Source organism: Oxyura jamaicensis, chromosome 4, assembly GCF_011077185.1.
Source record: "Oxyura jamaicensis isolate SHBP4307 breed ruddy duck chromosome 4, BPBGC_Ojam_1.0, whole genome shotgun sequence".
Lineage (NCBI taxonomy): Eukaryota > Metazoa > Chordata > Aves > Anseriformes > Anatidae > Oxyura > Oxyura jamaicensis.
In genome coordinates, this window is record NC_048896.1 from 13,204,271 (window position 1) to 13,219,460 (window position 15,190).

General features: G+C 36.9%; 1 protein-coding gene across 8 annotated transcripts in view; it reads left to right on the forward strand.

Moving 5' to 3' along the window:
- The window catches only part of MTM1 (myotubularin 1), a 45,282-nt gene that overhangs the window by 22,636 nt on the left and 7,456 nt on the right, over window positions 1-15,190 (forward strand). For all 8 annotated transcript variants that reach the window (XR_004750398.1, XM_035324973.1, XM_035324969.1 and 5 more), the window contains 5 exons: window positions 4,910-4,993; window positions 6,218-6,367; window positions 8,204-8,392; window positions 11,714-11,899; window positions 12,479-12,685. Coding sequence is in view for 7 of the 8 variants with exons in the window: in XM_035324973.1 (XP_035180864.1) it covers window positions 4,910-4,993; window positions 6,218-6,367; window positions 8,204-8,392; window positions 11,714-11,899; window positions 12,479-12,685 (816 nt within the window). In the remaining variant the exon portion in view is untranslated. The remainder of the gene's footprint in view (window positions 1-4,909; window positions 4,994-6,217; window positions 6,368-8,203; window positions 8,393-11,713; window positions 11,900-12,478; window positions 12,686-15,190) is intronic.

Genomic DNA, 15,190 nt, shown 5'->3' on the forward strand with positions numbered 1-15,190 from the left:
TAAGCCAGTGTAGCTCACTTACCCAGAACAAAATGTTCCGTTTTCTGAGTTAGCTTTGTGCCATTTTTAATAATTTGACGAGACCTGGTTTGTAATTAGTACGTGTCAGAACCAGTGCAAGAGAAGGGCACAAGTGATACAGGGTGCAGGCAGGAGAAAAAAAGAGAAGACATCCTGTTTTTTTAGCAGTGTTAGCTGGCAATTTAGCAGTTTAGCTGGTAATTTTGCTCAGGCCATGTTGTGGAACTGCACCCTGGGTCTTTGAGTGGTTCAGCAGCACTCATGCTCTGCAGTGGAAAGAAGGTGTAATCAGGACAGTAAAGATTAATATTGCTTCTGTTTTTCTGAGAATGGGATACCACAAAGAAAATGGTAGATAAATACAGAAATGTTATTTCTGAATGCAGTGTGCTTATTAATTTCAAGATTTTTCTCCAGAATCATCAGACCACCAGTGCTTGAGAACCTAGAATAAATAACAAGTCTGTTCTCAACCGTTCATCAGTCTCAACGTTGTCTTTTGTCCTTGCTTGTAGAAGCTTGTTCTTGGCTCTCTCCAGTTTTAGCACAGGTCAGGTTCAGATCTCCTGGAGTAACTAACGTAATACAAAATCTAGGAGGCCATCTGACCGACAGTTCAGCTGCTACGAAACAAGCATGCATGTTTATAATCTTCTCTTGCATTTGTAGTATGATGCTAATTGGAAATCTATGCTGAAATAGTGTTTTTAAACATTAAAAGAAACACAAACCAACCTTATGTATTTGTAGTACCCCACAAAAGATTAGATATTTAGTCTGCAGTTTAGTTTCTGAACAGCAACTGCTTCACTTCCTCTTAGCCTGATACTATGTCATCTTTTTTATAAGATTATTCACCACCATAATACTTGCATGATACGTATTTATTTCTAACCATGATAGCTGTGTGGGAGAGACAGTGGTAGTCATGCTGTCTGACTTCCACCTCTCTCACTCCTGCTATAGCTAGTTATTCTGGTAATTTAAAGTGTCTCGGAGTCAGATCATGCCACTGTTGCTGTTGGATCTGTGGGGATGAGTTTAGATAGCAGTGAGACCTGGTATAGGGGCCTATCTGATGGAGCACACACAAAAAATACCTTGACCCGAGGCTTTGTTCTGAATAACTTCTGCCGGTCTCGGTGCAATAATGGTAAACTTAGCATTTTCAGAAATTATTAAATGCTAGTTTTGTAAATACTACGTCATCTGATTTTAGTTTTCAGATGAACAGGTAAGATGTAGCTGTCTGAGTTGTAGTAATAGTGTGTTAAAGTCAAGAATAATTACATCTTTATTTTCAGACACACTGAGTAATGTCAGCCTCTTCACTGAGTAAAAGTGTCGTGATTTATAATGTATAAAGAGTAGAAGCCAGTAAGTTAGAAATAGGGAAAAAAACTTACTCTTCTCATGTTTAACTCTTGTTCTAGCTCTGTTACTTTCTTCCCTTGTAATGTATAAAGTAAAAAAAGAACATTTTAATAAATTGTTATATATTTATGTACTGAAATTCTATAAATAAATATGTAACTATTTTCAGACTGCCTGACAAACTGTCTTGTCAGCTCTAGCTGCTCTTTCTTTTATCTCACAGAACTACCTTGTGTTGTGAGTAACCAGTATATCATGTTATTTTTTGGGTGCAAAATGATAACGATGAAGTTGAATGTTGAAGGCAAGTATTTGGTCTGTAGGAGGACTGAAAAAGAGGCTGTGTGTGTTGAAACTGCAGCTTAACACCTGTGAGGAAGTAAACAGAATTACTTGCACAGTGAAGCATAAAAAGTAGTTTACCAAAAATGTTACAAGCTTGGGAGCTTTTTTTCTTAACATGAAGAGTTTTCTAATTTTAGACCATGGATCTGCAACAAAATCCCTAATTTCATTATATGCAAAGAGATTTTAATCTGCTTTTGCAAAATCTTAACTAATGTATAATGTTTTACCTGTTCTTACTAGCTACAGGTATTGATAAGTCATCAGCCTTACATCCCACAGTTTTTCTGAGCAGTTATTTAATATGCTTACGTCTTCAATACTTTCTTCAATTTCTCCTTTCCATTTCCCATGGTAACTGAACAAAATTGAAACTGATCTCTTCTGTGCAATGAGTAAGACTTTGTAATAACCAGATTAAGTGTATAGAACACAATGTACGTGTGTACACAATGTACACATACTGTATACAGTTATTGTTGTAATAGTCAACTCTTGCAGAAGAAATAATTTTATTCTTTATTTTTTTTTTAGATGCTGTTCTGTTTTTAAGAACTGTTCTTGTTGGATTTACTTATTCAGGAGTTCTCTCTCAGAAATGCTTCTATAAATGTCTGAGCCCAAGCTTTGTTCCACTTTCACGTCCACTGTAGTGTTCTGTTATTTGTTAGACTTCAGATTTTTGATATGATGCACACTACTGATTTATTTTTTTCTTGAGCAACAGAGGAAGAATTTGTACTACCTGGAATGTCAGCAGAACTTACAAAGCTTAATTGTCAAATTTAATAGTTATGGGTTTCGTGGCTCTGAAAGGTTTTGAAGTAGATGTGCTAACGCTGCTGTAGCTAAGTGCTTTAAATGAAACAAGCCGTACGTAGTAGGACGGTGTTGTCTTGGAAAGGATTCTGTCCATCCCCTTCTCATGCATAGTAAATTTAAACCAGTTTTTTTTGAAGATGAACCTAAGGTAAAATTTTCCTTCTGACTTCTTGTGGGCTATTTTGTGTGGGTGAGGTGAGCAGCATAGCTGCCACTTGTTTATCTCTAGTTTGAAACAGCACCTTCTTATTTTTCTGTAAAATCTATGTAAGAAGGTACGCATTTATGTATTTGTCACTGAGAAAGCTGGGTAATTCCTAGATCATCACTAGGAAACTTGAAGTGAGTAGCAACTTAAATAACATACTCATGGCAACATTTAAAGTGTTGTGTTGTTATTCCAGTGTTTCTGAATCCTAAGATTCTCCCTTGTCTCTTTGGTTTCGTGGTGAATTCTTAGCATAGTTTGCTATCTGGGATATAGCAAATTCCTTTGGGGAGGAGAGGAATTTTCTTGCATGTAGCTGTTTATTAATAGCTGAGCAAATCAGTTTCATCTACAGTTGTAGATAGTGAGATTCCCGGTTTGCAGTTTTTTAAAAAAAAGGGGAGGGGGGGGGCATTTTTTTCTGCTTACTTTCTGATACTTGCATATATTTATATATTTCTAGAGGAATGTTTTTTTGTGATGCAGTTGATAGCTGCCTCTTTCATATTTCCTTTCTTTGTCTCTGCTTCCAGCCCACCTGATACAAGTCTCCTTAACCAAAAGAATCCCTAATATTCACTTACACTGAAGGCTTAGCCCTTTAAAAAGGGGAAGACATCCAGAATATACAGCTTGGGAATGTTTGTTTAGTTTTACAAACTTGCCAGTGAATGTACTTGCTATAAAATAGCGATTACATTTAAAATTCTAAAACTAGTGGGGAAAAAAAATCTTTTGTGTATGCAGTAACTTCCTTTTGCAATGCTTGCTGATTTGAGATACGTGAGGAAAAGCCTTCCTTTCAGAGGGATTCAGTTTTGTGTTTTGATTGATGCTGCTTACTGTTTAAACCATTGTAACTTACTAGGCTAACCAGAATTGCCTTCAGTCATTGCTACTGCCTTCATAAGAGGTGAAGAAATTTCCATCTGTGCTCGTGGCACATTCACGAAGTATTGCTTTACCTCTCTAGATGTAATCACAGCACCCTAAAACCATGTTTTTTCACCCTTTTTGCCAAGTTCTTTTGCATTTCTGATTCATTCAGGTCCATTCCTGTGGAAACGATAGTTTTGGGATGTTCTGTTTAATGTTCAGTTTCTTCTGTTAATATCTCTGAGTAGCTAGGAGACCTTCAGCTTCGTTGGTGCAAGTGAGCCATGAAAGCTCTTGAATGCTTTCTGTTCTGAGTGCTGCTGCTCCGTTAGCTCAGCACAGCAAATTCCCTTCTGCTGTGTTTTGAAACAACTTAGTTTCATGCTCCAGTTGGCATCCAAAGAATTCATAAGCCACCAAAATCAATTTTCTCAATGAGGCAGATTCTTAAAATAAACATTGTTTTGGCTTTCATGATAAACTGTAAAAACAAACCAAGCAAGAAAAGGTTAGCTGGGCAGTACAGCTCACTTGGAATGGGTTGGAAGGAGAAGGAAAAACAAGCTAAAAGGTATGAGGAAGTTATTAGAGTCCTCTGCGAGGATGTTGTGTTTTATAAATAAGTCTCAAGAGTGGGTAATAAAGCAAGAGAAAAGTACATGGTATAACCCACCAGCGACATGCTTTGTTTCATTTTCACTGGCCTCTTTTCGATCTTCATGGATTTCTACAGTAAAGCAGACTTCTATTAGTAAGGAGCAATTGGAGAGGGGATGCAGAAAGAAGGCTGCTTCCTAATGGCAGCGATCAGTGACTAAAACTACTTACACTTCCAATTTAGTATCTAACACTTTGAGCAGTGTTTGCAGCTGTGCCAGCTGGAGAAATTTTGGTGAGAAGACAACAGTTTGTTTAGTGAGGATATTAAATACAGGAACTACTTTAAAACATTTCACCCTCCTGACAGTAAACTAAACAGTCCCATGGCTTAAGCTTTGTAATTTTTATGCATTTTTATTACTTCTTGTTCTAAGTATTGCCACACTTTCATTATTTTCATGAATGCATTTGTATTGTTTATTAATTCTTACTTTTTGCTTTACGATCTCTCATATCAAGTTTAAATGGGATGGAGTGGGGTTGGTATGAATGTCAGTCCCATTTTGTGGTAGGCATTAGGGTGTAATTGGCGATGAGTAATGAGCCTTCATATTTGCCACCTTCGGTCAGGTTGGTGTAATAAGCTTCTCTTACATCCTACAGCTTTTTTTTGCATTTGCAAATGAAGAAAAGTTTTCAGAGAATGGCTGGATGGTGTACAATCCAATGTCCGAATACAGGAGGCAGGTAAGTTATTAAAGCTGCAGTTGCATGGTGCTTTCATGGGGTTATTTTTTGTACATATCACTTGTCAGCTGTTTTGTGGGGGTGGAGGGGAGCTGAGTACTGGAGAAGATAGAAATGCAAGTTAAAGTAGGTAAGGAAACAAAGCACTGGGAGAGTTTTGTGTTTTAACAAAAAAAAAATGTCACAGGAAGGTAGTCCTTGCTCTTTGAAGGAAGGTTTTGATGCCAATTACAGTGTGTCACTGTTAAGTGGGTGGTGGTGGTGGAGAATGTGACAAATATGCAACAACTGTGTCCTAAATATAGATTTGATTTAGTTTGATTCTTCAAGAAGTTTATTAATAATAAAAATAAGCCTTTATTTCAGAAATAGAATTACTTTACAGATTTTATTTATATGTTAATGTTTTCTCTTTAGATGATTGTGGAAAAATGTTAATGAAAGAGGATAACATTATTTCATTTTAACGTTTCTTACTATTAGACAATTTGTTTTTTGCTTTAAATACTGTAGTTTGAATGTCCTTGCTTTTTTCGCCTTTATAATTTTAATAGACTGAAGTGTATCCAGACTTCCACATGATCCATTAGGTTCAAGGTAGAGACCCAGAACCCCCCAAAAAGTAAAATACAAACACCCGCACAAACTCCATTGTGTGTGGAGAGCTTATCAGTCTTGCTCAATTTCCTGACTGTTGTTTTTGAAATACTTTACTGAGCAGACTGCAAGCAGAAGTTTGTTAGTGGAAAGGCTGTCTTGAATCTTTTTTTTTTTTTTTTTAATTGAAGGCAGCATCAGTCTACAAGGAAGAAAGGTTGAGATCAGACTTCCTCCCCCTCTTTCCAGGGCTGTAATCTCTTTTCAGCAGGCAGAATGGAAAGGCAGTGCTTTGAGGGAGGGGAGAGAGAAATTTTCTTTCCCTAGTTCTGTGGTTGAAGAAACTCCTCTACTAGTTTAGACATTGTTCTGAAACTTGTGAGGACAGAATTGTGCATGTAAAGAGTATACGTGAAAGATACGTAGCTAAGACCAAACCCATCAGCAGTGGGCTGTTTTCTGTGGTCTTGTAATTTTTTTTCTTCTATTGTTTTGAAATAATATTGTAGTTAGGTTAAGTTGGTAGCTTGTTGCCACCATGTGGCCATAATATCATGTAAGATTTGAGAACAGAATTACTACTTGTACAGGCAAAAACTTGTTGAAAAACTTTGTGTTGCCTTTTAGGGACTGCCTAATGAACGGTGGCGAGTGACTTTTATTAATGAGCATTACGGACTGTGTGACACATATCCATCACTCTTAGTAGTGCCCTATAATGCAACAGATGAAGATCTCAAGAAAGTTGCTTCCTTTAGGTCCCGAAATAGAATTCCGGTGAGTACTGCGTGACGAAAGTTGTCTTAGAGTGTGGCTAGTTTTGTTTCCAAACAACTTTTTGCTGAACATGACACAGAGGGTTCCTTTTTTATGGAAATGGTTACAGCAAAGTTGTTTTGACTGGCTGATTTTTTTTTTTGTCTATTTGAAACTAGTGTGATGGCCAAGCCTCATTTCCTACAACAATTATGCATTCCAACTTTGTTGGTTTTGACTTGAATTTTCTAGTAACAACTGCCAGCATTGCAGATTCCCTTTTCATAATGAAGTATGAGCCTAGGACTGCCATCTGTACTAGTTTATTGACTATTGTTGCATGCACGTAAAAAGTAATAGCAAGTGTTATGCTTCTCATGTGTAAGCAAACTGCATGGCATTTAAACGTAGTTCCAACGGTCTCTCCTAAAACAAAATTTTGTGCATAGTCGCCATAGTGAATTCTTGGGGGTTTTAGTTCTATACAGTTTTAAATTGGGCTGTGGAATTTAAGATAAACCCATTTGACTCTCTGGGTATGTTTCTGTAACTACAATTCTTTGAGGTAGGAGAATTTTTATGTAGCAACTATTTACAGCACTGTAGAACATATTATTTTGTAGTACAGTACAATCTCTTATCTAATGTTTCGACTTGGCAAACTTGCAAAAGCTGTTAGATTCTTAGCTAGTATCAGAAAGCTGCCTTGAATCTCAGTTAATATCAAACAGGTGGGAAATTCAAAATGATAAATGTTTATTAGATGGTATTTGCTGACAGCCTAGGATTACGGTCATATATTTGCTGTATATACACATGTATAAGTGTAATATATAATACGCACATAGGTTTAATATATATGCGAAACTACTCTTCATTATTTTTATATGTAGTGTGTGTGTTTGGATGGTTCTTATAACCTAGCTGTATCTTCTCTATTATCTCAAAATGCATGGCAGGTTTTTTATACAGCATGTAAAGTGACAGTAATTTCCTTGGTAATAATAATTTTATTCTTGACAGGAAATAACCAATCCTTTTCACCCTCACACAAATTCTGTTTCTAGACATACAGCTAAGGTTTGTATTTCAGGAGTGAATGCTTTTGGAAGATTTTTTTTGACCTCTGTTCTTTCGCCATGTAACTCAACTTTGTCAAAATGTGTGAGAATATTCTATCTTCAGTGTTAAACAGGATAAACTATTACCTGCTTCTTAGGGTGCAGATCTTTAATTTCTTGCATGGCCATCTGTCCCTGGGGCAGCTCTAGCTCAGAAAAACAATAAATGCAACAGACGCTTTGCCCCAGTACCTCCTAATTGTAAAGAGGGCTGAGGAACAAAATCCACTTCAAGGAGAAAGGGAAGCATTCAGGCTACTGCAGAAAGGTTCAACTTTTCTTCCTTATGCAAAAAAAAAAAGTGTGTGTATAGGGTTTCCTGTAGCATTGGAACATATTAGTTGTAGTAGCTACAATGAGTTCATTCTTCTGAATTGTTTCTTGGTTTCAGCAGGCATTGCTGTGTTTTTTTCCAGTTAGCTTTTCAGAACTATTTATGCAACTTGAGGCTTGCAGGAAAAAAAATGATATGCACTGGATTCTTTAAGCACATATAATTTCAGTAAGAGTTGAGTATGTAACAGAATAAACTTCTAGCGACGATTATTAAATTTTAAGAAAATTAATAGAAAGAACTTGAGATGTTTTGGAACTAATTTTTAAGAAAGAAAATTCAAGTGTTAATTTTCCTATTATCTGTTTTAAAGAATGTAACTTCTAAGTTGCAACTTTTAATAAAAACTTTTAACTTTTAATAAAATGTATTTCTTCCATTGTGTTTTTGGCGTGTGACTAGGTCCTGTCATGGATTCATCCAGAGAATCAAGCTGTTATTATGCGCTGCAGTCAGCCCCTGGTTGGAATGAGTGGGAAGCGGAATAAAGACGATGAAAGATACCTTGATATCATCAGGGAGGCTAATGGACAAATCTCAAAACTGACCATCTATGATGCTAGGCCCAATGTCAATGCAGTTGCAAACAAGGTAAATGGATGCTTATTTGTTATGTGTGAAGGAGGGTGTGGGGGGGACTTAGAATTTGAAGTTTTCTTTGAGGAGGTTTCTCAGAACAGCAAAAACCTTGCTATAGGTAAATTTACTTAATCAAACACGTAGATGTATTTACCTGATCGAATAATGAGTATCAAGGCCATGGAAGAACATGCACACCTAAAGTAGGCCATAATCAGGGTTTTAGGATCATATGTGGGTTTGGAGACACTCTCTATCCTGTCTCTTATCAGTCCAGCACAGATCTTAGTGTGGGACTGAAATCAGGTGTGATTACTCTGTAGAGTGTTTTCATCCAAGTGAGGTAGACGTGGGCAAAGCCGTAGAGCGTGTCTTCTTGTTGGAATGATGGGGTACCTGGGTGCAAGCCAAGGCTCTGCTTTCCTGGAAAAGCCGTGCATAAAGCCAAGTTCACTGATAAGCATCCGGTGTTTGGTTCTCCTTAACTATTACATGAACCACTTCAGTCCTATGCAGACATCCAGTAAATAAAGAAAAAATGAGAATTTAATTACGATTTAATGACAAAATGACAATTAATTTTTGGGCTTGCATTCTAAAGAGCATGGTTATAGCCATGGATATGAGTATGGTACATAGCCATGTACCAGGTTCTCTCCCTGTGTCTAGGATAGTCCCTTGCCCACTGAACTTGTGGCACAAGTGAAGCCAACAAGCTCTTTTGTACTTAAGTGAAGTTGTGAGTCTGTGCAGCAAAGAGCACGAGAGAGATGAACTCGAGAGGGCTTGAGATCTTAGTGAAATGATGAGTGTGCTTACCTGGGGAAAAAAGAATTCTAGCTTCTGAATATTTTTTTGGCATAAAATACTAATTTAGTGGAATGAATCCTCTCCAATGTTTGTGCTGAAAGAAATAGGAAATGATAAAGCTTGTTTGCCTCAAGGAGGGTTCAATGAAAAACATAAACATTAAGTTGCTTCAGAATTCAAGTGCACCTGTGATGTTAGGGTTTTGCTCTCTGTAACTTAAACACACACCTATGCCTTTACGTTGTCTTTTCTGTAATAGAGAACACAGTTTATTAAGTAATAAGGCTTATTTTGTCTCTGAAAGAACGTATGGTATACTGTGTCCCAGGGGATATCTAGCTAGGTCTTAATCCAATGGATTGTATTTTGAGGACATACATCCATTGCTTGCATTTTACTCTACAAATTACATTATATCCTCCCTCTGTACGGTGAATTTTTATGGGTGAAGAAAAGACCACATTTTTGTTACAGATGTGTAATCCATCTGTTTGCCTTGTGGAAGGAATGTTAGTTCTTACAATTAACTTATTTTTTTCCCCAGTTCTTAGACAAACTCAAATATTTAGTGTAGATACTTCAAAGATGTGTTATGGCCAAACTTTCTACATGTACACATCTTGCTGAAGATGTGTGCACAGTTTTGAGCTTTTCAGATGGTTTGTATTATACCCATGTGCTATAATCAGCTCCTGACATGACTGAATGTTTCGTACTCAGACTTAAAATCTGTAGGGTACATTTCTGGATCTGAGAAACAGTGACTTAAAGTGCAAGGCAATGCTGATCTGGAAAAAAAAAAAGTTATTTCTTGAATAGCCATGAAGGTTAGCATGAGCAAAATGGGGCTGCACTACTCGTACATTTCAGTGTTCTCAGGACTTTGGTCAAGACCCCTTAATCAGGAGGAGCTGCTGCAGCTCTAATGCTAAAATTGCGATCCTTCCTTACCAGGGCTTCAGAATACTCAAAGGAAAGAGAAAAATACAGTCATTACTGCCTTTAGCAGAGAGCTTGGCAGTTCTGAGAATATCCCCGCTTGTGAGGAAGGAGGTGGAGAGCATAGAATAGAGGTGTGGTGCTACTGTATAGAAATGTAAGTGGTACCAGCGGGAAAAGGATATACTGTACTTTTGGTTGTCTTCTGATGAGTAGTTGGTAGCTGTAATGTCTTAGAGAGACAGGAATTATTTATCATAACTCATGGCATGGCATGTTTTTCCTGTCTGTAGGAAATGCTGTGATTTTGCAGCTATCTTCAGAAAACCTCATCAGTGGTATTGTCCTCAAATACGTGTGGTTTTTGTCTTTCCTCCCTTGTGAGCAGGCACATCCTCTACTATCCTCCTTGGGTAGCGATGAAATGCTCAGAGAGAGCAGCAGTAAAATAGACTTTCTTCTTTAATTTCTCAATGATCTAGTGTTTAGTCTTTAGCAATAAAAATTGATGGTAGGAAAGGTACTTTGAAGTGTATATAAAGTATATACAAATATTTTTAGTAGTTTAAGAATCCTAGCATTGGCCTTTAAGAAGTTAATTCTTAAGTTTAGCTTGTATTTAACCTTAACTAAATTCTTAAATGTAATTCTACTGGGCCAAACATTTCACTGTTTTTATCTATTTAAATGACAGTTCAATTTTAGTAGTAAATAACTAGGCAGAATAAGCCCAGGAAATACTCTTTGATAGTGAGTTTGCATTGGTAAATGTGAAATTTACTCTGGTTTAAATTAATGGTGTACAGAAATAGACTCATCCTTTTGACTGCATTTCTGTCTAATTAGTATAAAAACAAACAAATGAGCAATTTTATTTCCAGAAAGTGCTGATCTAGTATGTTACAAGTAATTGCTGTTTTGTGTGATGTACTCTACATTTTAATTTAACCTTTGTAATTTGCCTGGAAAGTTGATTTCTTTTGTGTTCAGAATTATAAGCTTGTTTAATCCCTGGTGGGAAAAGCGAGCAGAAATAAAGAAAAAATATTGACAATGTAATGTCAGACAAGGAAAAACTGTTTACCGCCGTTAAATCTCTAAAGTAATAAGGAAGGTACAAATGTCCTTTGATTTTTCAAAGCACCCTGTCCTGTCCTAACTGATACGTGTTAGTGCACTGTCCCTTACCTAGCTGGTTCAATCCTATTCAAAGGCTTCCAGGCCCAACAGTGCAAACAACTATTTTAGTCTAAATTTAAAATAATTCATATTCCTTTTTAGGGTGACTCCCTGATGTATTTGGAAGGAACTAGGCTAGCTGGATCAACCTGAATGTCTTTCTGGCCCTCTGCTATATTTAATAAACTTTGCCTTTTTGGATGAATGGAAGCTGCTGAGTATTTGTTTTCTGCAGCATTTGCTCCTCCAAAGCTTTCATCTGTTTTAAACGAGAGCAACAAAGAAAGTGAAATCATACTTTTTCTAGTTAGGTGACATAAATTGTCAGTCCGTTCTCCTCCTTTTTAAATGCTGGTACAACAACTTATATAGGACTAACGTTAATCCTACATCTCTTGTTTGTAGGCGACTGGGGGAGGATATGAAAGTGAAGATGCATATCCCAATGCAGAACTTTTCTTCTTGGACATTCACAATATTCATGTCATGCGGGAGTCTTTGAAGAAGTTGAAGGACATTGTTTATCCTAACGTGGAAGAATCACACTGGTTGTCAAGTCTGGAATCAACCCATTGGTTAGAACATATAAAGGTAATTTTTTAATACTTATTTAAAATAGTAATTTACTAGTTGACCTTTGAACCTTTTGTATCAAGTACAGCTGTACAAAAGTACTGGAGTATTATGCAATGAATCCTACTTAATATTTTCATTTTAAGTTAATATTTGGAAAATAAGCCTATTAGAGGGGTAGAAGTACCATTTTCTAACAACCGAGATGCTTTGGTAATTTAGTCCAAAGAAAAGAACCAAATGAAATACAGAATTTTTAGAGAGTAATTCCTATGGTAAATCCTCTTTTTCTTTTAAAAAAGAAGCTTATGTTCTTCAGTTTATCAAGGTTACTGTTTTCTGCCCTATTTTTTAAGAATTTGCTGTGAGATGAATTAGATCTTACTAAGGGATTAGGGAACCAATCTGTTCCTCTATTTTTATACAAGAAATGTACTTGATCTCCTACAAGATTCTTTTCCAATTAATTATGCCATGCTCTGTAGGTCTTTTAGCGGAAACAGTATCAATTTAGATACTCTGTAGATATAAAAAAAAATCAATTTATTTTTGTTAGAATGATAACACTAATCTCCTTTATTGTTTGGTGTCGGTTAGCTTGTCTTGACAGGAGCTATTCAAGTGGCAGACAAGGTATCCTCAGGAAGGAGCTCTGTGCTGGTTCACTGCAGTGATGGCTGGGACCGGACAGCACAGCTAACATCACTGGCTATGTTGATGCTAGACAGCTACTACAGAACAATCGAAGGCTTTGAAGTTCTGGTGCAGAAAGAGTGGATAAGCTTTGGACACAAATTTGCATCGGTAAGAACTGGAAGATAATTGTGAGGGCTATGCAACATTAATGTTACAAAACGTTTCTAGCATTAAATTCCTCATTGCAACACGGTCTGAAAATTCTTCTAATTATTTTGGAATTTGGACATAAAATATTTCTAGGTAAACCTGAGCAGAGCATTTTTTGTTTTGGGCCTGTTTGGTTTTAATTATCCATGTCCTGTACAACCTTTTAAAAGTGCAGAATTGCTAGTGTAACTGTGGTGACTGAACAGAGAAAATGAGAAGGCGGAAGAATGATGGCCTCGCAGGCTGTTCAGAAAAAGATCAAATAAGGTTGGAACATGAGGGTTTTTTTTCTTCCCGTATTCCTGCTTTCCCCATATTTGTACCGTTGTAAATATCACGGGAGGCAGATGAACAGGTCTGAGCAACGTCTTGAGTGATGTTTTGAATGCTGCTTCTCAAATGTTCTAGAACTTGTCATAATAGGTCTCAAAGGGCTGTCACTGGTAATGCCAACTCTAGTTCTGTTCAGGCTTCTTCTAGATGCTTAGAAGGTTAAGGGGAAATTGTAGTTTTTAATATCCTACTCATGTGTAACGTACCTTCAATAGAAGTTACTTAACAGACAGTTTTGTCCCCTGTGGAATATTCTAAAGGTATTACTTGGTATTGCTAAAATCAGGAAAACGGGTAATCTGGAAAATGAAGAAACGCAGAAGTATACTTATGGGTGTACTTCATGCCCATTTTACGGTTGTAGGAGTGTCTCAGTCATTTGGAAATCCCATGTGTTGCTGTTCAGCATGAATCACTTCAGCTTGCTATCTTTGATCTGACATTCAAAAGGTACTGTGAGCCTTAGGAGATTTGCATTTTGACTGTTAGGAATATCAGCTTTAGTCCAGATTTCTGAGTTCCTACATGTAGTCTTCTAGTACTGATGTTATATAAGCCTTTCACGTAATCTGTGTTGGTGTAGCCACAGGAAGGCACTGGTTTGCCTTTTTTATTCCAGTTGTATTTTATTTTTTAGTTTTAAAAACATCAGTCATAATGCAGATACAGTTAGGTTGTATCACTTGGAGAACGGTAGCCTAATGACGATTCAACACGGAGCTTATAAAAGATCTGTACGCCCTTCATTATGAATAAACTTGAATCATCTGGAGGTTTCTTTACTAAACCATTAATTTGAGTTTCAGCAGTCTTTTTCTTTTGACAGGAAATGTTTTTCTCCTACTAGTGAAGTAGGTCTTTTAGACTCCATCTGGGTGACTACCTCAGTCCACTGGGTCATCTCTGACAATGTGACAGCAGTATGGGTGATTTTAATAGCTTGCTTTTGCTTAAAATACTGCCTTATTTTCTCAACTTGCTCACTGAAGTAATACTCGTTGGAAGTGGTTGATGCCACTCTCCTTTAAACATGTGCTGTTTTCTGAGAGGACTGTATAGCTTGATTTGATGGGTTGTTTAGCGTATAGGGAATATGCTTGCTCTCTAGAGTGTCTGTAGAATAAAAATAACGCAACCAGAAAATATTTTGACTGTACGTGCACTTCAGTGCCTCAAACAAGGTAGCTGATAGAAGCTTCATATTTTCACGTTATTGGAGTTGCAATTTGGATGTTTAAATTTAAACAAACAAACCTCCTGACTACTTAATAGTTCCTGACAGTGTTTTATATTTAATGAAGCACTTAAGTAGTTTTTTTTTTTTGTGGAAAAAGAATCCCCTACCCCAGCTTTTCTATGTATAGTGAGCTTACCGCGATATCCAGATGGCAAAATAGCTCGCTATGTGGAATGCCATTGTTCTAATAATGAATTCTATTATAAGAAATGGGACAGGGGAATAATTACAAATGGGAAGATACTTGGGCGTATACAAATCCTTAATAAGATCGTACAACTGCTAACCACAGTGGAAGTGGAAGGACTTTCCTTTCTGAACACATGCAAGACCTGCTGATAGATACCACCTATTTTAAACTGAAGACTTGTGAGCAGCGTGGCCGATTTGTTTTGCCTGTAGTGCTATTCTGGTAATTTACTGCTGTTGACTAAATTTAGCCACAATCCCTCATTTCCCTCCATTTTCTGCTATTCAGGTCTATTATTTTAAGTTATCTTGCAAATCATTATATAAATCATTATATGTTACAGAGAAGTGTAATGGCTTCGTCATTTGTCACGTCCTTAAGACATTCTGCCTGCTATCTTACAGGCGGATAGACATCTTGGTTGAACATACGTGCTCACCCTTTGTCTCCTCCAGGCAAATATGTTCAAGTAGAATTACAGGATTGAATAATATCTGTTTTCCTTGAATCTCTTATCTGTTTTCAGCTACCAAATGTGAAAAGGAAGGAAATAGCTTTCATCAAACGTACTTTTTCTATCTGCGGGGAGAATTCCCTTGATTGTTACTGTGGTCTCCTTTTCAGAATAAGGTGGCTTACCCGAACTTTTAAAATGCACGTTAATCTTCTGTCAAGAACACAAACATTTCCTTGAGCTTGGTCA